This window comes from Eptatretus burgeri, chromosome 16 (genome assembly GCF_056783735.1).
Source record: "Eptatretus burgeri isolate ZD-2024b chromosome 16, Ebu_testis_v1, whole genome shotgun sequence".
Lineage (NCBI taxonomy): Eukaryota > Metazoa > Chordata > Myxini > Myxiniformes > Myxinidae > Eptatretus > Eptatretus burgeri.
In genome coordinates this window covers 4314072-4339812 of record NC_140976.1, presented here as the reverse complement: position 1 = coordinate 4339812, position 25741 = coordinate 4314072, and the positions used below count along the sequence as shown (strand labels likewise).

The following is a 25741-nucleotide window of genomic DNA, read 5'->3' as shown; positions in this document are numbered from 1 at the left end:
TTCAAAACACTTCATCACCATGGAGCAGCCATATTATTAAAAACATCTCACCACATTATTAAAACCTCATCACCACGTAACCTCCACGTTATTAAGAACACCTCATCTCCATGTCATTCAAAACAACTCCCGCTGTGCAATTCAAAACATCTCACCACCACATTATTAAAACCTCATCACCATGTGGCAGCCACGTAATTAAAAACATCTCACCACATTATTAAAACCTCATCATCACGTAACTGCCACGTTATTAAGAACACCTCACCTCCACGTCATTCAAAACAACTCACCACACGTCGTGATGGAGACCGGCTTGTTTTAACGCGAGTTGTCGTGTTGTCATGATTTACACCGAGCAGAATTCAAATATTTATTAACCTCCGCCATCGAAGATCGGAGGTTACTGTTTTCACCCCTTTTGTTTGTTTGTTTGTTTGTTTGTGAACAGTATTACGGAAAAACTCGACGGATTTCGACGAAACTTGGTGGGGGGATTAGGTCTGCTCCAAAATCCAATATGGCCACTATGGCGGTCAATTTGAAAAAATATTTGAATATTTTTTTTTTTTCGCATTTCTCCATGTAATAAGTGATTTCTAACAAAAAACATGCCAAAATTATAATTGCGGCTGATTTTGGAACTTCAGGTGGATATACCCACGTAAAATCAATTTCTGTCTCAAGGAATCTATAGTTATGACAAATGAATTGAGTATGTAAAAGTTAAAAGTAAAAGGGAAAGTTGCAAACTATAACTCTGTGAGCACTGTTGATGTCAAATTGAATGAATAGGATATCAGGTTCACTTGAGTGACCTAGCAGTATTGGCGGCGGAGGTTTTGCACTCTACCGAGTGCTCCCCCTCAAGTTTTGCAAATGTAATTGTAATATTCGTGAATACTGTAATTATATATATTTTTAAGGCGATTGAAGTTGAAGATTTAAATTTAAAAAATAATAATAATTTTTTCAAAAAAATGTCAAAAATAAAAGTTTTTCTTTTTATTAATATTTCAAACAAAACACCCTTCGGACATACACACAGGGAGCTCGGTACAACCCAGGAGTTTGGTACAATTTCATAAAAGTTTGAGGGAGTATTTCAATGACAACACAGGATGGGACAAACACCACACAGATATATCAACACTAACAAAAGGGTGTGTGTGTGTCAGTGTGTGTGTGTCAGTGCGTGTGTGTGTGTGTGTCAGAGTGTGTATGTGTCAGTGTGTCTGTGTGTGTCAGTGTGTGTGTGTGTGTGTCTGTCAGTGTGTGTGTGTGTCAGTGTGTGTGTGTGTCAGAGTGTGTGTGTGTCAGAGTGTGTGTGTGTGTGTGTGTGTGTCAGTGTCAGTGTGTGTGTGTGTCAGTGTGTGTGTGTGTGTGTGTGTGTGTGTCAGTGTGTGTGTGTGTGTGTGTCAGTGTGTGTGTGTGTGTCAGTGTGTGTGTGTGTGTGTGTGTGTCAGTGTGTCTGTGTGTGTGTGTCAGTATGTCTGTGTGTGTGTGTGTCAGTGTGTGTGTGTGTATTTGTGTTTGTGTGTCAGTATGTGTATTTGTGAGTGCGTGTGTCAGTGTGTGTGTTTGTGGGTGTGTGTCAGTGTGTGTATTTGTGGGTGTGTGTCAGTGTGTGTGTGTGTGTGTGTGTGTGTCAGTGTGTGTGTGTGTGTGTGTGTGTCTGTGTCAGTGTGTGTGTGTGTGTGTCAGTGTGTGTGTGTGTGTGTGTGTGTGTGTGTGTGTGTGTGTGTGTGTGTGTGTGTGTGTGTGTCAGTGTGTGTGTCAGTGTGTGTGTGTGTGTCAGTGTGTGTGTGTCAGTGTGTGTGTGTCAGTGTGTGTGTGTCAGTGTGTGTGTGTCAGTGTGTGTGTGTGTTTGTGAGCTTTTATATGGTAAATGTGTAGATTTCATCGATTACTCATTTTGGGACTCAAATGGTTTATCAAATGAAAACGTGACGTGATGGTCGATCTGAAGATGACGTCACGACCGTCATGTTTAGCAGGGCTCCAGCGCACCTGTCCAATCCCACCACACCTCTCGGTTACCTCTTCGTTTCAGCCAGTACTGCATTCCCCTCATGAAGACACTTCCTCAATCAATGGTTCTGTCAATAAACTCTTCCATGAGCCTCGACTTGATTTTAAAAAAAAAATTTAAGTTCATCCTTTACACTCATCACGAACCATCTCCAACACAAGGATTACTGTCGGCGACGTGTGGAAATAATAAACCAACCATTACAAAAACAATGCTATTAAAATGAGTTTATTACTAAATTACGAGGCTTGATATAACAAATTATTATTATAACAATCCGGTGATGTTCTCGCCTTTTGCAGTTTTCCTCACCAATCCAGGATATGAACGAGGAATGGACACCCGTTTCACGTCCAGTTCCTCCGGCGTCCATCCATGTACATCTGGGTAAGCACGTCCAGTACGGCAGGAAGCGGAACTGTACACAAGGCCGACACGGACAAGTCCCGAGACTGTACACAAGGCCGACACGGACAAGTCCCGAGACTGTACACAAGGCCGACACGGACAAGTCCCGAGACTGTACACAAGGCCGACACGGACAAGTCCCGAGACTGTACACAAGGCCGACACGGACAAGTCCCGAGACTGTACACAAGGCCGACACGGACAAGTCCCGAGACTGTACACAAGGCCGACACGGACAAGTCCCGAGACTGTACACAAGGCCGACACGGACAAGTCCCAAGACTGTACACAAGGCCGACGCGCCACAGATCACATAACACTTCCTTATTTCCACAACATCTCAGTTCCGAAGTTATAAAACCTTTTAAAACGTAATTACAATACGAGGCCCCAATTTCATTGTTTAATCCACAAATCGTGACACTTTTACGGCTTTTAATGCGGTCACAGAATGAAGAAACACCCAATCTGAGAGAAACAGGTAACGCAGGGCGGCACTACATTGCCATGACGACCATACCGAGCACGCGTTGCCATGACGACCACACCGAGCACGCGTTGCCATGACGACCATACCGAGCACACGTTGCCATGACGACCATACCGAGCACGCGTTGCCATGACGACCATACCGAGCACGCATTGCCATTGAAGCATTCGAAATGACGTCATCCGCCCCAGAATGCTCGGTGCGCATGCGCAGCGACCGCAGGAAACGACCGGTTAACATCAGTCGTGCGTCCGTTCGTGTGTGTGAGAGAAAATTGGATCGTTACTGCAAATGGGCCGCAAAACTTCGACCAGAAACAGTCTGAAAATACACACGGACACAATGCAAGGCCAGAACACCTCGCAATTAGCATTGATACGTCATTTTGAAAGTCCTGTATTCACAACCCAAGGTGTTCACTGAGGACCACTTTCCACCGGCAGGGCCCCAGAGCGGCCCTTCCCTGTCTGGCAGCACGGGGGGGGGGGGGGGTTGTATGTGGAGAAGGCACGGTTTTTAACGTCGCACTTGGAGTGTTTTAAAATAAACAAAAAGTGATTTCTTACTTTTCAACCGACAACCGATCGGGTTATTTGTCACCAAATCCAACGTACACCCATATGCTGTACTCGCGTATGCTGCAAGGATGTGCACCACACATCCGGCAACAACATTACCAGTGTCTCGTTGACTATCCGGCCGAGAAGTCGAGCCATCAATCATGCCAACAGTGATTCCTGCCATGTAGGACTGTGTAACCTATCGGTCTCGTAGAGACTGAGTTTCAAATAGGATTTCTGTGTTTGATGATAAACCTGAGAAATTCAGGACATGGTGTGCGGCCTTCCAGAACATGATTAGAGGAGTACATGGTGTGCGGCCTTCCAGAACATGATCAGAGGAGGACATGGATTGAAGCCTTCCAGAACATGATCATAGGAGGACATGGCATGCGGCCTTCCAGAACATGATCAGAGGAGGACATGGCTTGCAGCCTTCCAGAACATGATCAGAGGAGGACATGGCTTGCAGCCTTCCATAACATAATCAGAGGAGGTCATGGCGTGCAGCCTTCCAAAACATGATCAGAGGAGTACATGGTGTGCAGCCTTCCAGAACATGATTAGAGGAGTACATGGTGTGCAGCCTTCCAGAACATGATCAGAGGAGGACATGGATTGAAGCCTTCCAGAACATGATCAGAGGAGGACATGGCGTTCAGCCTTCCAGAACATGATCATAGGAGGACATGGCATGCGGCCTTACAGAGCATGATCAGAGGAGTACATGGCGTTCAGCCTTCCAGAACATGATCATAGGAGGACATGGCATGCGGCCTTACAGAGCATGATCAGAGGAGTACATGGCGTTCAGCCTTCCAGAACATGATCAGAGGAGGACATGGCTTGCAGCCTTCCAGAACATGATCAGAGGAGGACATGGCTTGCAGCCTTCCATAACATAATCAGAGGAGGTCATGGCGTGCAGCCTTCCAAAACATGATCAGAGGAGTACATGGCGTTCAGCCTTCCAGAACATGATCAGAGGAGGACATGGATTGCAGCCTTCCAGGACATGATCAGAGGAGTACATGGCATGCAGCCTTCCAGAACATGATCAGAGGAGTACATGGCATGCAGCCTTCCAGAACATGATCAGAGGAGGACATGGTGTGTAGCCTTCCAGAACATGATCAGAGGAGTACATGGTGTGTATCCAGGTTCCTCCTGATGACCCGAATCCTATCCAGGTTCCTCCTGATGACTCCAATGCATCACTTGACCTCCAGTATTTGGTCTTCCATTCCATTTGAATTTAATAAATTTTAATCCCATTCTGAATGAAATTAATAATAATAAACGTCATCGCTCAAGGTCAGGTGTCCGATCAAAGTGGGGTTACATCAAAGCGGGACATCTTGGTACCCGGTCATCACTGCCAGCAGTTATAAAGTGAAGTGGCAGTTCTAGTTATGACTATTATTAATTACGTAACACACCAGCACACAAACACCACACAAAACAAATCCTGGCGATGGTCTGCAATCTCTGATTGCTCTTTGTCTTGTTCCGTATTGTTACGTGCGCGCTTCTCTTCTTTCGTCTCCCCGCATGGAATGATTAATAATTTAATAATTTTGAAAACATCTCCCAATATGCTGTTCTTTCGTGACCTTTCTCAAGAAAATCTCACATCAATTGAGCCAACAACCCCCTTGAGTTTCCCCACCCATTGGGAGCCAAAAGGAGGATGTGTGACGTCACTCCTGAGAAGTTCCTCCACCCACGTGTTTACAAATGAGCAATTGGAGTGAAAGCGACTTTGACTCCAATTGCTAATACTTGTAAACTAGCCAGCCTTGACGTTCCACTGAAAGCGATTTGGAGAGGAATTAGTCATGTGTTCAGGGTGTGGTGATAAAATCGACTCCCACTGTGTGGGCAGGAGTGCGCGGTGACGTCACAATGCCGGACAGCATTTTAGGTGATCGTGCCGGACGATCTTCACACCGATCCCAGAGTCAAAATCCATTTCACTATGAGATTGGCAGCTTCGTGTAGTCCCACACTAATAACATGTATACATACATGTGCTTCAATACCCAAAGGCAAACAAAGTACCCAAACTGTTTGGGGAGTACTGTAATAAAAGGGGGAGAAAGGGGGGAAAAAAAATCAATCCTGAACACGCAGCTACCCACACTCTTCATCAACGGCCAGGGTGTGCTCACATGTTGAAAGGATTCCTCCAAACCGGGAGCGGACGTGTTCGAATCCTCAAAACTGCACCTGTTAAGATCACGCAATATTAATGCTATTCATGTAATTCTCCATTTCCATGGAGACACAGAACAGTCGGTGCTTTGTCCTACTCGATGTGGTATTGTTACGGATTTGGAAACCTTGTGCACACAAGCAGCCAGAGTCCCCGTAGTTCAGTTATTTCGATAAGTATGTGTTTATAGTTAGAATACATCCCCTTTGTCTCATGGGAATTACATGTGTGCGTTACGAGTTGTTTTATAGTCAGGTTTATTACATCCTCATCAACAACAACAACAACAACAACAACGACACCACCCTCACTCGACCCGGTCGCCATTACGCACGTGTTTGGGACCACGGACATGAGAGGAGGTTTTGTCACCTCAGGGCTAGCTGCGCCTTAGCCAGATGGAGTGTTCGGCCCGACCAATGAAGGGCCGCCACGAGTCGCCTGACAACCGACCGTCCAATCAGGAGGCGAGTGGCGAGGAAAATAAACCCCTCCCACCTCCGTCGGGGACTGTTAATTCAATCAAACTGGAAGAGCACTCGGTAGAGGGCTTACCTCCGCCACGTAATGCCTGATCCACAAGAACATATCAGGCCCATGACATGTTTGTAATATCATGCTTTACAGTGCGATATCGTTTTTGGACCGATCTCTCGGTGGTGAAGAATCACTTAAAAAATTAAATAATTCTCGTATCTAGATCCGGATTTGGATCTTCACCAAAATCGAAACAATTCTTCCTCGTCGTACCCCTAACGTGTCCACCAAGTTTCGTCTGAATCCGTCAACTTTTTGAGATACAGGGGTGAAAACATAGCGTCCTTCCACCTTCGGTGTCGAGGTAACAACAGGTCTCTTTTCAGCAGACCACACGACAATATCCGGTCGCATGAGAGTTATGCAGATGTCATCTGGGAAGACTAGCATTCTCTCCCAAGTTTGCCAAAACCCTCGAGTCTGCAGCCCCGTAGAGATGTGAAGATCCAATCTGCACCAATCTTCTCCGACGTTGGGGATGCCTCACCTTGTGTGACGAATTTTATCACACAGGGATGCTCGATCATGCCTGGTGTTGGCTTCATGGTTATGGGTGGTGGGCTTGGGATCCTTGGATCCTGAGTTCAAATCCCACTCGGATGTTGAATTAATACCAGGTGGGGTTGACTCAGCCTGTCATCCTTCTGAGGTCGGCAAAATGAGTACAAGCTTGCTGGTATCCTGTGTCGGAGTGGTGATCCATCAAGGATTGTGTCCAATAACCAAGGAGATCTGCTTAAGCAGCTCCAATGCTCTTCACAGAGTATGGTCCCGATGGATGGATGGATGATCGATCGGGACACATCGACCCTCATTTTAAAATCCTCTGCAAGGATTTGAAAACACGATTGTGCCTCCACATGGAGCGCCCTTGTTTTGGAATAATGGAGTAACCAGGTCGAACACGAGCCATTGCTACCCTCTCATGACATCATGCACACAGGTCTGTCTCCTGGAACCTCTTCTTTAACCACCTCCTTAGATTGGCTGGAGAGGCTCCTGTGTCCTAAGTTGTACCAATCACAAAATAGCATCAACTTTGAACTCGTATCAAGAAGGGATCTCCACTCCTTCCCAACTCGTCCATGCAAAACCTTCTGCCCTTACAAACTGCTCCTCGTCATGGTCCTTCACCGTCAACCTACAAACCTCTGTCCTGAACTCTTTCCGTGACTAACTCGAGACCGGTTTCGGATTTACCCCGGGTTCGATTCCTGTCCCACCGACTTTCCCTTTCCACCATGTTCTCCATCTGAAGTCTGCTCCTCGCTCGATCTGCTGCTTCCTCCAACGACCACATCTCACAGCCACCGGTTTAATTGCTGGAACCACCCCCATCTGTGCTCTGTCGAAGTTGCATTAACCCCGAACTTCTTCATGACAGAGAAGTATATTTATTTATTTATTTATTTATTTATTTATTTGTTTATTTATTTATTTATTTATTTATTTATTTATTTATTTTTTACCTGGTAGTGTTTGCCTGAAGGTAACATTCGGTACAGCCGAAGCAGCCTCATGGCAACCATTACACTCGGTAGCTGCAGGTGCTTTCCAAGTGGTTTAAATTTAAATGGTAGAGTAAACTCACTGTACATACTGTACATACCACACATACTGTACACTCTGCACATACTGTACACACTGCATACTGCACATACTGTACACATTGTGCATACTGTACACACTGTACACCCTGTGCACACTGCGTATACTGTACACCCCACACATACTGCACACACTGTGCATACTGTACATACTGCACACACTGTGCATACTGTACATACTGTACACATTGTGCATACTGTACACTCTGCACATACTGTACACACCGCACATACTGTACATTCTGTACACATTGTACATACTGTACACCCTGCACATACTGTACACACGACACATACTGTACCTACTGTACACATTGTGCATACTGTACACATTGTGCATACTGTACCAACTGTACACTCTGCGCATACTGTACACTCTGCACTTACTGTACACTCTGCGCACACTGTACACTCTGCACTTACTGTACACACTGCACATACTGTACACGCTGCACATACTGTACACACTGCACATACTGTACATACCGTACACACTGTACATACTGTACACTCCGCACATACTGTACACACTGCGCATATTGTGCATACTGTACACACTGTACATACTGTACATACTGTACATACTGGTTTAAATTAGTTGAATTATTTGAATTACACCGGTAACTGCACCGAAGGTTGGGTGGACTCGTCTTGATGGGTTCATTGTGGATCTTTATAGTCATTCGGGTTCTGGTTGAACTCGAACAATGGACTCCCATGGGTGTTCGTTTATTCTGTGTAAGTACCTTGAACGGCCAAGATGAGGTGTGTACGCTTTGGACATCATGCACTAGTTACAGCGCTGTTTGTTAATCCACTAAACCCATCGACCTCATGAGTGTACAATGAAGGTGTAAATAGTGTTACGGTTGTGGAAATTCACAGAACAACATTCAGGTTCCCCGAAGATCAGCTATGTCGATAAGTGTGTGTCCAGGTTAGATTTCCCCACCGATGTATGACGGGTTTTATTCATGTACCGGGCTGTGAACCTTTGAGTTAGCCGTTATTGGGTAGTCGATGGAGTGGAAAAAAAAAATTATTTCGATTAAAAATATTTTTTTTGATCTTTTGATCTTCCCTTATTTGTTGGTCGTGGTCTGTCCGTGTGTGTGTTTGTCGGGGGTTTTTGACCCCCTTGCAGTTGTTCGATTTTGATGAAATCTGGGTTGTAGGACCAGTTTATGACCTTGTTGTGCCGCGTAGGTACTGGTTGCTAACGCCCATTTGGTTGCCAAGCAACGGGACTTTGAAATTTTTGAAAAATCATAAAAATTATTTTTTCAAAAATCGGGCCACGAGCGACTGTGGGCATTACATTCAGCCATATTGTCAAAAATTCCAGCTGGATCCTATGAAAACTGTCGGAGAAGATAGACTTTGAATGAATCCTGGTCGAAAACAATAAAAAAAACGAAGGTCGTTATATCTCAGAGACTATGAGTCAGATATACATGAAACTGGTATGGTAGGTTCATGGTATGTCCTAGTTATGTGTGAGAAAGAACCGTTGCTATGGACCCCTCCGTTGCCTAGCAACGGCCGAAAAACCTCCAAATGTGGGGGTATTTTAACGAAAAAACAATCTGCAGCATTAACCCTTGAAGCTGGAATCATGAATTTTCCTTTGCTTAATTCTCAGGTCATTCCCCATCGAACGGGCCCATCACGTCAGGTTCTATTGGGTAGTCAACTACCCATGTCCGCCTACCAGCTTGTTCTTTTCTGTCTTTTATTTCAAACAAACAGCATCTCTTCAACGACACCACTGCAACCACGCCAACTCCACCACCACAACAGCATCTCAGCAACCATGCCATCCCCACCACAGCACCAACCACACTGCAACCACGTCACCTCAACCACCACAACAGCATCTCAACAACCACGCCATCCCCACCACAGCGCCAACCACACTGCAACCACGTCCGCTTGTGGGAGAGTGATTTCAACCACGTCCGCTTGTGGCAGAGTGATTTCAACCACGTCCGCTTGTGGCAGAGTGATTTCAAACACGTCCGCTTGTGGCAGAGTGATTTCAAACACGTCCGCTTGTGGCAGAGTGATTTCAAACACGTCCGCTTGTGGCCGGGTGATTTCAACACGGCCGCTTTTGACGGCAGGAATGGATCAGGAGGCGAACAGGGGCGGAGCCAGCTGGGGTTGAAGGGTCGAAGGTGAGGGAGCGAAAAACCCTCCCCTTGGGACTATAAAAGGCCGAGTTCGCTCGTTGAAAACCAGTTGAGTACAAGTGGAGCTCTGGAGACAAGTGGAGCTCTGGAGACAAGTGGAGCTCTGGAGACGAGTTGAGTTGGGAGTTGGTGGAGTCCAGTCAAGTTCGGGAAGAGAGTTGAGGGAGTCCCGTCGAGTCCGGTCTTGGAGAGAGAGAGCTCGGAGGCAGTGGAGAGCTGTTCGGAGTTGGTGTGGAGAGCTGGAGACTTCGCAGGTTGGAGTGCGGGCAGAGACACCGAGGGTCGCCGAACCAGGGCCCAGCGAGTCACCACGAGGGTGGCCAGGTAGCCCGCCCGGTCTCTCGGAGCCCCTTCGGTCATCCCGGCTCCGAGCAACCATAAAGGCTCACGAGCCCTGTTCTTGCTTTTCTGGGGTTTTGGATGGAAGTCTTGTCTGCCAAGTAGAACTGACTAAGTGCATGTACATAATAAATAGATATCGGCTGTAGGCTTTTGCTTGTGTCATGTCCCATCCCCCCATTCATTGCATACGTGTAAAAATAAATATCCCCCTTTGTTGAAATGTCACCTGCTCGTTGCGTCCTTTCCTGCCATTGACTGCCATAATTGCGTTCGGAATAATTAGCTGGCTGATTAATAGCCGATAAAACGTACATCTGGTCTGATGGGGCTTGGCGATATAAAACCGCTCGGCAATCGCAAACAGAACGAGCTGCTTAAAGCGGCTCGTTTTCGTGCAGACTCCGTTGAGGTGTAAATCCCCGGAATTTCTGTCTGCGCGAATAATTAGGTACATCGACAATTCGGCGATCGACCCTGTAGCGCGGACAGAAGAGTTGGCTGATTCATGGTGTGGTTAACAACACCCGTAGCTAAGTTTCGGCGTTGATCCGAAAAGCTGCGACGAGATTGCTCGTTCGGTGGGCGCACGGCCGCCCGCACGCCGAACGGGCGAGAATCCACAACAATATGTTTAACGTGAGTGTACAATGAAGGTGTAAATGTGTTTCACATGAGTGCACAATGAAGGTGAAAATATATTTAACGTGAGTGTACAATGAAGGTGAAATATGTTTAACGTGAGTGTACAATGAAGGTGTAAATATGTTTCACATGAGTGTACAATGAAGGTGTAAATGTGTTTAACATGAGTGTACAATGAAGGTGAAAATATATTTAACGTGAGTGTACAATGAAGGTGAAATATGTTTAACGTGAGTGTACAATGAAGGTGAAATAGGTTTAACATGAGTGTACAATGAAGGTGTAAATATGTTTAACATGAGTGTACAATGAAGGTGAAAGATGTTTAACGTGAGTGTACAATGAAGGTGTAAATATGTTTCACATGAGTGTACAATGAAGGTGAAATAGGTTTAACATGAGTGTACAATGAAGGTGTAAATATGTTTAACATGAGTGTACAATGAAGGTGAAATATGTTTAACATGAGTGTACAATGAAGGTGTAAATATGTTTAACGTGAGTGTACAATGAAGGTGTAAATATGTTTAACATGAGTGTACAATGAAGGTGAAATATGTTTAACATGAGTGTACAATGAAGGTGTAAATATTGTTACGGATTCGCGCCCGCCGGCGTGCTGACGGCCACGTATCGAATTGCGGCACGTCGCCCACCGGACGGACAATCCAGTCGTGACCCTCTCGGACTAACGCCGGGAACCAGTCACGGGTGGACCTTTCGGTCTCACCGCGATCGAGCCAATCAGCCCCCGCGTGGGATAGGGTTGCTCGCCAAATTCGACCTACCTAAGTACCCACGCGGAGGGTAGACCGGGCGATCGCACCTCGCCGCAGGTCGACTTCGGACACGGGCCACTTAAGCGACCCGTTCCGTACTATCGGGATAACCGAGCGGTGTTATCGTCGACCTCGACGGTTCGATTAATTATCGGGCGTATTCAGCCCACTACCAACCCTTTACGTGAAGCAAGATGAGGATTCAATGAAAGAAATGACGAAGCGAAGCGAGAAACAGTTCAACACAAAGCACATTTATTCGCGATGAACGGAAAGCACACATATTCAATTCCACCAAAAGCACACAGAAAAGAAAAACACAATGCAATTTACACAAAAAGCAAATGCGACAATGCAGATCTACTACCGATTACGCGAGCACACGGCAACACTTATACAATTTTACTTCACAGACGGCGCCGACAACACATACCCAAAACCAAGGAAAAGAACAGAGAACCCTCAAGGATGAGGCGGGCCTGAGGCCGAGACCGGGTCGGGCCTACCCGTCTGGTGATGAGACGCGGAGCGGCGATGGTGCCTCAACTCCGCTGGCCTCGCGGGCAGTGTCTGGTAGGGGGTGGGAAAGGGGCCCCCTTGGTCGCACTATCTCAGCGCGGGGGGAAACAGGAGGGGGTTGCTGATGCTCGGGGTATAGAGGATTCCTACTCTGCCTCGAGTCCCGCGACGAGCGTCTCCACCTCGGCCAGGTCGCGCTGTCGGCCTCCCTGGGGTGCAGCTCCCTGCACGACGCGAGCACCCCCTCGTCTGCCCTCGCCGCCTCTCCACAGCTCCGTCCCCTCCGCTCCGACTCCAACGCACACGACGACGACCAGCTCCTTCTTGCCAACTCCACCGCCCGCGAAGTCTTGACTCTCTGTTTTTGACTGACGAACGCGGTCGCTTATATAAGCCCCGTGGCTTCGCCTTCTCATCTTTGACCCTCTCCCTTCGACCTTTCACCTCGCTCCCCATTGGCCCGAGAAAAAGTGGGCGTGAATGCTTTTTGATCCATAAATTTGCATATATCGATCGCCCTCCAACGCCCTGGAGGCGGGGCCAAATCGCCCCTCGCTCACCGATTGGACGGCACAAAAGTGGGCATGTGTCGTTTTTGATCCGTTTTTGAAGCAGAAAATCCGTGGTTTTGTACACGCTGTTCGGCGCGTGCCCTGCACGAGTCCAACACCGGTACCCACAAGCGGCGCAAGAACGGTGGCGATGCGATGGTTGCGAGGTGTGACGGGAAGGTCGTGGCGGTTGTGGTGAAGCGGCGTTGTGGTTGGTGGTTGATGTTGTGACTGGTGGTGGTAACAATGGCGGTTGGTCCAAAATAAAGATAGTAAAAGAAAAACGGCTATCCTGAAGTCACAGCACGCATAAATGACATGTATTCCCACTAGACAACGGGTTTGGGCCTAACTACACATGTACTTACCGAGATACCTCACCTAAGGGACCTGAATGGTGGTTTGCGAATTTGGTAACCACAACACTACCCCCTCCCCTTTTTACAGACTCGTCCCGAGTCGTCAAATTTTCGTGTGCCATCATGTGTAGTTTTCCCCTAGTACATTTTACCTACGGATCCCTGAGTGCGACATTCATGGTATTCGTGTCCCCAAAATAAATAACCTGAGGGCTGCGTAACTACCTAAACAAACTCACTCACACGGACGACTTAAATAAAATTGCCGGCGCTAAGACAAACATGCCGGGGGCGCACTCATATTTACAGTACATCTTAACCTTAACTTACAAATTTTACACTAAACCATGGCCCAGGATCAATGAACTCTGCAAAAGAAAAGCAGTTAGCAGGGAGCCAGGCTGCTCGCATGCAGTCTCTGGCTCAAAACAATGCAGGTGACAGGGAACGTGGCTGGCTGCTCACACGCAGTCCAAGGCCTTCCTTTTTGAACTGAATGCAGTGAACCACAACGGTGCATGGGCTGCACAAACGCAGTCTCCGTGCCAGCTCAAGTGGCACACGCAATGAACACAACGAATGGATGGATGGATGGTTTGAATTGAACTCAGTGAACCACAACGGTGCATGGGCTGCACAAATGCAGTCTCCGTGCCAGCTCAAGTGGCACACGCAATGAGCACAACGAATGGATGGATGAACACAAACACGGTGCACGGGCCGCCACTGCAGGCCCGTGTTGTAGCCGCCAACAGGGCAGTTCTTGCAGCTTGCAAACTGTTGCTTTTACGATCCTGGCGCACATGGCAATGAACAAGGGGGGGGGGGGGCAAAGCAAAATTGAACGGGGCTGGTGAACATGGGCAGTGGGCATGGCATGGCAAAGGTGATCAGGCAAACACAGCCCGCAGAAGAAGGCCGCTGCAGGCAAACACAGCCCGCAGAAGAAGGCCGCTGCAGGCAAACACAGCCCGCAGAAGAACTGGCCGGCACAGGCCTTGAAGAAAAACAGCCAGCCGGCAGATGAAGTGGGCCGGCACAGGCCTTGCAGTAACACAGCCAGCAGATGAAGCTGGCCAGCTTTTGCCGTCAGTGGAAGTTGGTGGAGGGAGTGCGGTGGTGCTGGCCACTTGGAAGGCGGGCTCGGACCTACCTACCTGTCTCCCTCCCACCTATCGCCTTTGCCTGTCACTGTACATACCCACTCCCTTAATTTGTCAAACCCCAATTTAGCCCCAACTTATTTTGTTTTTATTTTTATTTCCCCACTATAAATCGTCCCCTAACCCCCTTTATCGTCCTTGTTCGGCTAACCTATCCTGTCACCTAGCCTACTCCCAACCCCTACGTTCCCTTCCCGGAGGGGAATAAGGGAGAGCTAACGTCCTGTGTCGAGGCCCAACTCAAGCCTCAGAATGGCCTCCCCAGAGTTCGGCGATCTATAACCAAAGTGGGTCCAGCGGCCCACAACGAGAGCGAGGGGATGGATGGTGCGGAGGGGTACATCTCCTAATCTACCCTAACCATTTAACTGTTAAACTACCCCGGGGCTTTCAACAAGCGCCTCTTGCTTAAACTATTGGTTCTAACAACCCAGATTCCCGTCGCCTGTGTTGGTGTCCTTACAATTTCGGGCCTCGCCCCCCAATTTTCTCTCCGTGCCCTCACACGGTCTCCTGGCTGGGACACGTGGCTCCCTTTGGCAGGCACGACCCTCTGCCGATTCTCCCGCTATGGCACCCCCGGGCACTACACTGCCTCCGAGCCTACCAGCTCCCTAACACCGGGGAGTGCCCCCCATGGCACCTCCCCTGAAACGCACACGTGGCAGGCCGGCCTCCCGGGCCCCTTTCCGAGGGTCACCCGTGCCCACAACACTGCCCACGCGGCTAATGGCGCCCGGGCCCCCGCACCAAGCAGGCGCACCCGTGCCCACTACTCTATCCCGGCCCCCCATGGGCCCATGGCCTACCGCGGCCGACTAGCCTGGTGCCCGGGGTACCCACTCAGCGATACTCACCTTTCGCAGCCACGCTCCCAAGCCCGTCAACAGGGCTCCTGCACCCCTCCAAATGGGTCTCGAGCCTACTTTCCCACCAACAACAAAACGACCTCCATTTTTCAATTTGACTAACCCCCTAACTCACTTTATACTGACCCCGGGGTCCCTTGGGCGGGAGTCACTCCTCCCCCCAATCACTCATCGCACCATGCATTCCCCATTCACTCCACACACACAGACCCGCTGGCCTCACTCACTCACCAAGCACATGCCTCACAACTCACCAACTCTTCAACACACACACCGCTGAACTCTGCCATACTCCTAACTACATCCCCTAACTAACTCGTGCTCCCACGTCATCCCTTAAACTAGTAGCACGTTCCTTTTAACACTACGTAGCTAAACTACGTCAACTCTACACACTCAAAGTCTGTCTCTGTCTCCAAATGAATCTATTCCCATTTTCCCATCCTAAATCTGGCTACAATCCCTCTAACTAATCCATTCCACGGACCCCATGAGGACTTACCCCTGCCCCATGAAGTCGGTCTAACTAAGCTAACCCTTCCCCCTAACTAGTTTCCATCCTGTGCCCAGGTAAGGGGGTCTTCCACCCCTTGCCCAGGAATCCTGTGCACCCGAAAGTGAGGCTTGCTTTTTTCTTTTTTTTTTTCCATGCGCAGCACCTGCGCGGCAACTCAGAGCTCGCGCACTTTACACCTGCCCGTGACGTCATGCAGCTGCACGTGTACCTCGTCCCTCCTTGGACGGTACCATCCGGCCGGGATACCCCTCCTGCCGGATTCCAACCACACGTGCAGCCATGACGTCACCGGGCGCATAAAAAAAACACAAGCCCCACGTCTCGAGGGGTTCCCCACGCGAACACATGTGCTTTGCCCGTTGGAGCTTAACACACACGATCGCGTGGAGAACCCATCCGGTCCAAATCCATTATCCTGCCTAAACTTTGTCCGTCCGCGGGATCGGCAAATCCACCGCGTGCGTTTCCGGACCGGGACTTCACTCTCGCAAGCGAGCACATGGTGGTCTCGTGCGTTGCACAGCACGGACCGCGTGCTCACTGCTGGGTGAACCCGGCACGGTCCCCGAAACAACTACAGCCGCTACTCGGCTTTCTCTCCTCTGTCGCCGTCTCCGTCTCCATTCCACACACGCATACCTGCGTGTTACGACGCACACAGTCCACACCATCACATTCACACCGGGAGACGCGGCTGCGTGCTCCCGCATGCCAACCGACATCTCCCTCTCATACCGCTCTCTCACACACACGGTCTCCCTTGCACACAGCGACCTTGCACACGGCCGTTCACTCACGCGTGCGGGGGAACTCACCCGCGGTGCCTCACTCGCACTCCGTGCCTCATCCACACACGCGGGGGAACTCAACCGCGGTGCCTCATCCACACTCCGTGCCTCATCCACACACGGCGTGCTGGGAAGCACGTACTCCGGCACCATCGCCACCACACCACTCACACACGGGGTCGCTTCCACACACGGGGACGCACTCACGCCTTGCACCACACACACAGGGACAACCACACTGGGGATTCGTGTCCCCACAAGGGTCTCCGGGGCCTCTATACACCCCAAGCTCTCCAAGCACCCGTTCGCAGCACTCCTCCCCTCAACCTCGCAAACCACGACCGAACTCACATGGTCGTGACTCGCCTCAAGGGGGCATACTCCCTCCCCTCGTTCCTGGAGGAGGCCATCCAGGTGCTCGCACTGGGTCTCTACCCAGTCCGCCAGCTCACCCCCATTATCCTCCACTACCTCCGTGTGTGTGTGCGCGTCACTCACCCCGTCTTCATCGTGCAGTCTCTCCTATTTTTTCTGTTTCCCGTGTCTCTGCCAACTCTTCACCCTTTACCTCCCTTGTCTCAACTATTATTTCTGTCGTCGTCACCTCGTGTCTCGTCTCGCACGTTTTGGTCTCCCCATTTAATTTTTCCCTTTTGGTCACCGTCGATTCCTCTGTCACGACCCTCGCCCAACACGCCCCCTGAATTATTTTTTTACCCGCCTCCACCGCGGGCCTGTCAGCAGCTGCACCCCCTTCCAGCTCGTTTGCTCCCACACGTGGAGTCGCCATTCCCAGCTCCCTGGTCACGGCCTTCATGCCCGCCTGCAGGCATCGGCCCATGTTCTGCGTCTCACCCCGCAGCTTTTTCGTTTCTTCCTTCATGTTTGTTTCCATTCCGTTCATTTGTTGTGTATTCGCATCCATCGTCGTTTTCACTTCATTCATTTGCTTGTTCATGTCTTTCATTTCGTTTTTCATTTCATTTGTATTTGTATCCATCTTTTCTGTCATTGCCGCCAGCATGGCGCATAACTGGGCCATGTCGGATGCACTTTGGTGGAGAGGGGGGGGGGAGGTGTCATACACCGCGGCCGCTGCCGCACCCATTTCGGGCTCTGGGTTCAGTTGGGCGAGTTCGTGTTCCTGCACAATCAACATTTCCTGCACGGGGATTCCATCCTGGACCATGGATTCTACACATTCTACATCCATTTCTCATACCCCCGGCTCCCGCTCGCCTTGAAACGCCATCTTGCTTCTCTTAAAGGGTTAATTTCGCTCGCTCGTAATTTGGAGGGAATCGGGGGTCGCTTCTCTCACCCCTGGACCGATTCCCGTGAATTTAGCCGGAGACAGGAGAGCCCGTTTTCCTGTTCTCCGATACCAGTGTCGCGAGGAGGGCGATGAATTTGTATCGCACGACCTGACACCAGTGTTACGGATTCGCGCCCGCCGGCGTGCTGACGGCCACGTAACTCGAATCGCGGCACGTCGCCCACCGGACGGACAATCCAGTCGTGACCCTCTCGGACTAACGCCGGGAACCAGTCACGGGTGGCCCTTTCGGTCTCACCGCGATCGAGCCAATCAGCCCCCGCGTGGGATAGGGTTGCTCGCCAAATTCGACCTACCTAAGTACCCACGCGGAGGGTAGACCGGGCGATCGCACCTCGCCGCAGGTCGACTTCGGACACGGGCCACTTAAGCGACCCGTTCCGTACTATCGGGATAACCGAGCGGTGTTATCGTCGACCTCGACGGTTCGATTAATTATCGGGCGTATTCAGCCCACTACCAACCCTTTACGTGAAGCAAGATGAGGATTCAATGAAAGAAATGACGAAGCGAAGCGGGAAACAGTTCAACACAAAGCACATTTATTCGCGATGAACGGAAAGCACACATATTCAATTCCACCAAAAGCACACAGAAAAGAAAAACACAATGCAATTTACACAAAAAGCAAATGCGACAATGCAGATCTACTACCGATTACGCGAGCACACGGCAACACTTATACAATTTTACTTCACAGACGGCGCCGACAACACATACCCAAAACCAAGGAAAAGAACAGACAACCCTCAAGGATGAGGCGGGCCTGAGGCCGAGACCGGGTCGGGCCTACCCGTCTGGTGATGAGACGCGGAGCGGCGATGGTGCCTCAACTCCGCGGGCCTCGCGGGCAGTGTCTGTTAGGGGGTGGGAAAGGGGCCCCCTTGGTCGCACTATCTCAGCGCGGGGGGGGGGGGGGAACAGGAGGGGGTTGCTTATATAAGCCCCGTGGCTTCGCCTTCTCATCTTTGACCCTCTCCCTTCGACCTTTCACCTCGCTCCCCATTGGCCCGAGAAAAAGTGGGCGTGAATGCTTTTTGATCCATAAATTTGCATATATCGATCGCCCTCCAACGCCCTGGAGGCGGGGCCAAATCGCCCCTCGCTCACCGATTGGACGGCACAAAAGTGGGCGTGTGTCGTTTTTGATCCGTTTTTGAAGCAGAAAATCCGTGGTTTTGTACACGCTGTTCGGCGCGCGCCCTGCACGAGTCCAACACCGGTACCCACAAGCGGCGCAAGAACGGTGGCGATGCGACGGTTGCGAGGTGTGACGGGAAGGTCGTGGCGGTTGTGGTGAAGCGGCGTTGTGGTTGGTGGTTGATGTTGTGACTGGTGGTGGTAACAATGGCGGTTGGTCCAAAATAAAGATAGTAAAAGAAAAACGGCTATCCTGAAGAGTCGCAGCACACATAAATGACATGTATTCCCACTAGACAACGGGTTTGGGCCTAACTACACATGTACTTACCGAGATACCTCACCTAAGGGACCTGAATGGTGGTTTGCGAATTTGGTAACCACAACAATATGTTTAACATGAGTGTACAATGAAGGTGAAATATGTTTAACGTGAGTGTACAATGAAGGTGTAAATATGTTTCACATGAGTGTACAATGAAGGTGTAAATATGTTTAACGTGAGTGTACAATGAAGGTGTAAATATGTTTCACATGAGTGTACAATGAAGGTGTAAATATGTTTCACATGAGTGTACAATGATGGTGTAAATGTGTTTCACATGAGTGCACAATGAAGGTGAAAATATATTTAACGTGAGTGTACAATGAAGGTGAAATATGTTTAACGTGAGTGTACAATGAAGGTGTAAATATGTTTCACATGAGTGTACAATGAAGGTGTAAATATGTTTCACATGAGTGTACAATGAAGGTGTAAATATGTTTAACATGAGTGTGCAATGAAGGTGAAATATGTTTAACGTGAGTGTACAATGAAGGTGTAAATATTGTTGTGGTTGACGAAATTCACAAACCACCATTCAGGTCCCTTAGGTGAGATATCTCTGTAAGTATATGTGTAGTTAGGCCCAAACACGTTGTTTAGAGGGAATAAATGTTATTCATTCGGGCTGCGACCCTCCAAGATAGCCGTTTTTCTTTTACTATCTTTATTTTGGACCAGCCGCCATTACTACCACCACAACCACCACCAACCACGTCTCAACAGCCATCACACAACAACCACCAACCGCAACGCTGCTTCACAACAACAGCCACGACCTTTACCGTCACATCTCGCTCTCGCAACCACCGCATCACCGCCATTCCCGCGCCACTTGTGGGTGCCGATCCTGGACTCGTGCAGGGTGCGCACCGAGCAGCGGGTGCAAAAACACCAGCCTTTCCGAAGAAATCGGATCAAAAACGATTCACGCCCACTTCTGTTCCGTCCTATCGGCAAGCGTGGTGCGATTTGGCCCCGCCTCCAGGTGCGTCGGAGTATAATCGCTATATGCAGATTCGTGGATCAAAAATCATTCACGCCCACTTTTCCTCTGTCCAATGGAGAGCCAGCCAGAGGTGAAGGGTCGGAGGTGAAGGGTCGAAGGTGAAGGAGCGAAGCCCCGGGGGCTATAAAGGGCCGCGTTCGCTCGCCGAAAAGGAGTAGTAGGAGTCAGTCAAGGAGAGTTGAGAAGAGAAGTCACAGAAAGCAGTTGGACGGAGCTGAGAAGAGTGGAGAGTGGGAGAGTTGGAGAGATGGCGGCGGCGAAGGCAGTCGAGAGGGCGCTCGTGTCAGAGTCGGGGAGCTGCGGAGAGGGGAGGCCGGTAACGCGACCGAGGTCGCGGTGGAGACGCTCGTCGCGGGACCCGAGCCAGCGAGATATCCTCATTCCCCCGAGCATCAACAACCCCCTCCTGTTTCCCCCCGCGCTGAGATAGTGTGAGAAGGGGGCCCCGTTCCCACCCCATTTACAGGCAGTGCCAGCGAGGCCCGTGGAGTCCGGGCGCCACCGCCATTTTGCGGCTCATCACCAGACGGGTAGGCTCGACGCGGTCTCGGCCCCAGGCCCGTCTGCCCCCCTCATCGTTGAGGGTGGTCCCTTTTTCTTTTGCTTTGAGTATATGTGTTGTCGGCGCCGTCTGTGAAGTAAAACTGTATAAGTGTTGCCGTGTGCTCGGTAGTCGGTAGTAGATCTGCATTGTGTTTCTCTTTTACATTTGCTTTTTGTGCAGAATTGTCGTGTCACTTTTACATTTGCTTTTTGTGCAGAATTGCCGTGTCACTTTTACATTTGCTTTTGGTGTATAATTGTATATGTGTGCTTTCCGTTTGCCGCGGAATAAATGTGCATCATGTTGAACTGTTTCTCCCGTTTCGCTTCGTCTTTTCTCTAATTGAATCTCCATCTTACTTCACGTAAAGGGTTGGTCGTGGGCTAAAAACGCCCGATAATTAATCGAACCATCGAGGTTGACGATAACACCGCTCGGTTATCCCGATAGTACAGAACGGGTCGCTTAAAGTGGCCCGTGTCCGAAGTCGACCTGCGGCGAGGTGCGATCGCCCGGTCTACCCTCCGTGTGGGTACTTAGGTAGGTCGAATTTGGCGAGCAACCCTATCCCACGCAGGGGGCCGATTGGCACGATCGTGGTGAGGCCGAAAGGCCCACCCGTGACTAGTTCCCGGCGTTAGTCCGAGAGGGTCACGACGGGATTGTCCGTCCGGTGGGCGACATGCCGCGATTCGAGTTACGTGGCCGCTCGCACGCCGGCGGGCACGAATCCGCAACAATATGTTTAACATGAGTGTACAATGAAGGTGTAAATATGTTTAACGTGAGTGTACAATGAAGGTGTGAATATGTTTAACATGAGTGTACAATGAAGGTGTAAATGTGTTTCACATGAGTGCACAATGAAGGTGAAAATATATTTAACGTGAGTGTACAATGAAGGTGAAATATGTTTAACGTGAGTGTACAATGAAGGTGTAAATATGTTTAACATGAGTGTACAATGAAGGTGAAATATGTTTAACGTGAGTGTACAATGAAGGTGAAATATGTTTAACATGAGTGTACAATGAAGGTGTAAATATGTTTAACATGAATGTACAATGAAGGTGAAATATGTTTAACGTGAGTGTACAATGAAGGTGTAAATATGTTTAACGTGAGTGTACAATGAAGGTGTAAATATGTTTAACGTGAGTGTAGAATGAAGGTGTAAATATGTTTAACGTGAGTGTACAATGAAGGTGTAAATATGTTTAATGTGAGTGTACAATGAAGGTGTAAATATGTTTAACATGAGTGTAGAATGAAGGTGTAAATATGTTTAACATGAGTGTACAATGAAGGTGTAAATATGTTTAACATGAGTGTACAATGAAGGTGTAAATATGTTTAACATGAGTGTACAATGAAGGTGTAAATATTGTTGCGGTTGTGGAAATTCGCAAATCACCATTCAGGTCCCATAGGTGAGATATCTCTGTAAGTGCATGTGTTGTTAGCCCCAAACCCGTTGTTTAGAGGGAATAAATGTGATTCATTCGGGCTGCGACCCTTTGAGATCGCTGTTTTTCTGTTCTATCTTTATTTTGAACCAACCACATCTCAACCGCCATCACACAACCACCAACCACAACGCCGCTTCACAACAACAACAATGCCAACAGCCACGATCTTTACCTTCACAACTCGCTCCCGCAAACATCGCATCACCGCCATTCCAAACGGCACCAGGGCCATAAACCACCACCATAAACCCTCCACCACCTTCACCTCTCCTCCTTCTACCGTCATTCCCGCACCACCAGTGAACACCGAGCGTCGGGCTGTCCTGGGCTCGTACAAGGTGCGCGCCGAACCGCGAGTGCAAAATGCGGCCTTTCCGAGGAGAATTCGGATCAGGAATGCCACACGCCCACTTCTGATCCGTCCAATCAGCAAGCGCGGGGCGGTTTGGCCCCGCCTCCAGGCGCATCGGTGTCAAATCGAGATATGCAAATTCGAGGATCAGGGGAGACTCACGCCCCTTTTTCTCCATCCAATGGGCGAGCGTGGCTCCACCCCTGAGCTCGTTTTTATCCAGAAATTTACATATGGGTTCTCCTGCCGGCCTATAAAGCGCCGAGCGTGGGGCGAATTAAAAAAGAGTCAGTCTGGAGAGGTCGGAGAGCCGAGTGGAGCAAGCAGTCTGTCGGGGAGCTGCAGAGAGAGGAAGCCTGGAGCTTGGAGCGCGGTCGAGTCGGTTTGAGCACAGAGTCAGCCTTGGAGGAGCGGAGAGTCGGCCTTGCAAGGGCGAAGAGAGTTTTGGGGCTGAGTCGGGTTGGAGCGCGGAGTGGAGTCGGGAGGCGAGGGCGTACATGTGGTTTGCTGCAGTCGGCTGAGGAGAATTGGGGAAGAGACCGAGTAGTTCGGGTCCGAGGCAAGGAAGACGGCGGTCGGCGACGAGGTCGCGGTGGAATCTCTCGTCGCGGGACCCAAGCAAGCCAGCTATCCTCTTTCCCCAGAGCATCAACAATTCCCCCCTTTTTCCCCCCGCGCTGAGATAGTGCGAAAAGGGGGCCCCGTTCCCACCCCACTCCAAGCAGTGCCAACGAAACCCGCGAAGGAGCACGAAGTCGGGGCACCGCCGCGCCGCCACATTTGCGGCTCATCACAAAGACACTGGTAGGATCCACCCGGTCTCGCGGACCTGACCGCTCTTTCAGGTCCCGCGCAAATATCGGCCCACAGGCCCCGTCTGCCCCCCTTGTCTTTGAGGGTGGCCCTTTTCTTTTGTTTCTGTGAAAACGTGTGTGTGTGTGGCGCCAGTCTGGTGAAGTAAAACTATGTAAGTGTTGCCGTGTGCACGCGTAATCGGTTGTAGATCTGCATTGTTGTGTTTCTTTTGTTACATCTGCTTTTTGTGCATAAATGTTTTAATTGTATATGTGTGCTTTCCGTGTGCCGCTGAATAAATGTGCATCATGTTGAACTGTTTTCCCGTTTCGCTTCGTCTTTTCTTTAATTGAATCTCCATCTTGCTTCACGTAAAGGGTTGGTAGTGGGCTTAATACGCCCGATAATTAATCGGAACCGTCGAGGCCAACGATAACACCGCTCGGTTATCCCGATAGTTCTGAACGGGTCGCTTAAGCGGCCCGTGTCCGGGGTCGACCTGCGGCGAGGTGCGATCGCCCGGTCTACCCTCCGCGTGGGTACTTAGGTAGGTCGAGTTTGGGGAACAACCCTATCCCACGCGGGTGGCCGATTGGCACGATCGTGGTGAGGCCGAAAGGCCCACCCGTGACTAGCTCCCGGCGTTCGTCCGAGAGGGTCACGACGGAATTGTCCGTCCGGTGGGAGACGTGCCGCGATTCGAGTCACGTGGCCGTTCGCACGCCGGCGGGCGCGAATTCGCAACAATATGTTTAACGTGAGTGTCACATCATGAGACCAACAATGAATAAACTTGAACTGAAACTATTCAACGGTGCCCGTCACTCTCGACCTCTAACGTGGGAATGATTGTAGCCTGAGAAACGTTCACGACTTCTTGAGCAACCCGTGCTTACATGGAACTCCACCGTGCTTACATGGAACTCCACCGTGCTTAGATGGAACTCCACCGTGCTTACATGGAACTCCACCGTGCTTACATGGAACTCCACCGTGCTTAGATGGAACTGCACCGTGCTTACATGGAACTCCACCATGCTTAGATGGAACTCCACCGTGCTTACATGGAACTCCACCGTGCTTAGATGGAACTGCACCGTGCTTACATGGAACTCCACCATGCTTAGATGGAACTGCACCGTGCTTACATGGAACTGCACCGTGCTTACATGGAACTCAACCGTGCTTAGATGGAACTGCACCGTGCTTACATGGAACTCCACCATGCTTAGATGGAACTGCACCGTGCTTACATGGAACTGCACCGTGCTTACATGGAACTCCACCATGCTTAGATGGAACTGCACCGTGCTTACATGGAACTGCACCGTGCTTACATGGGACTCCACCGTGCTTACATGGGACTCCACCGTGCTTACATGGAACTCCACCGTGCTTACATGGAACTCCACCGTGCTTACATGGAACTTCCACCGTGCTTACATGGAACTCCACCGTGCTTAGATGTAACTCCACCGTGCTTACATGGAACTCCACCGTGCTTAGATGGAACTGCACCGTGCTTACATGGAACTCCACCATGCTTAGATGGAACTGCACCGTGCTTACATGGAACTGCACCGTGCTTACATGGAACTCCACCGTGCTTAGATGGAACTGCACCGTGCTTACATGGAACTCCACCATGCTTAGATGGAACTGCACCGTGCTTACATGGAACTGCACCGTGCTTACATGGGACTCCACCGTGCTTAGATGGAACTCCACCGTGCTTAGATGTAACTCCACCGTGCTTACATGGAACTCCACCGTGCTTAGATATAACTCCACCGTGCTTACATGGAACTCCACCGTGCTTCGATGGAACTGCACCGTGCTTACATGGAACTCTACCGTGCTTACATGGAACTCCACCGTGCTTACATGGAACTCCACCGTGCTTACATGGAACTCCACCGTGCTTCGATGGAACTGCACCGTGCTTCGATGGAACTGCACCGTGCTTACATGGAACTTCACCGTGCTTACATGGAACTTCACCGTGCTTACATGGAACTCCACCGTGCTTACATGGAAATCCACCGTGCTTACATGGAAATCCACCGTGCTTACATGGAAATCCACCGTGCTTACATGGAACTCCACCGTGCTTACATGGAACTCCACCGTGCTTATATGGAATTCCAACTGGCTTACATGGGACTCCACCGTGCTTTTATAGAGATCTGCAGTGCTTATAG

General features: G+C 49.9%; 1 protein-coding gene across 4 annotated transcripts in view; it reads right to left on the bottom strand.

Moving 5' to 3' along the window:
* The window catches only part of LOC147010349 (inositol polyphosphate 5-phosphatase OCRL-like), a 41205-nt gene extending 38289 nt beyond the window's left edge, over nucleotides 1-2916 (bottom strand). For 2 of the 4 annotated variants that reach the window (XM_085860199.1, XM_085860200.1), the window contains exon 1: nucleotides 2326-2916. In XM_085860199.1, the coding sequence (XP_085716325.1) occupies nucleotides 2326-2405 (80 nt within the window). In that variant the 5' untranslated portion in view covers nucleotides 2406-2916. The remainder of the gene's footprint in view (nucleotides 1-2325) is intronic. The other 2 variants (XM_085860201.1, XM_085860202.1) reach the window with 1 other exon arrangement.
* Between the last annotated feature and the right edge of the window lie 22825 nt (nucleotides 2917-25741).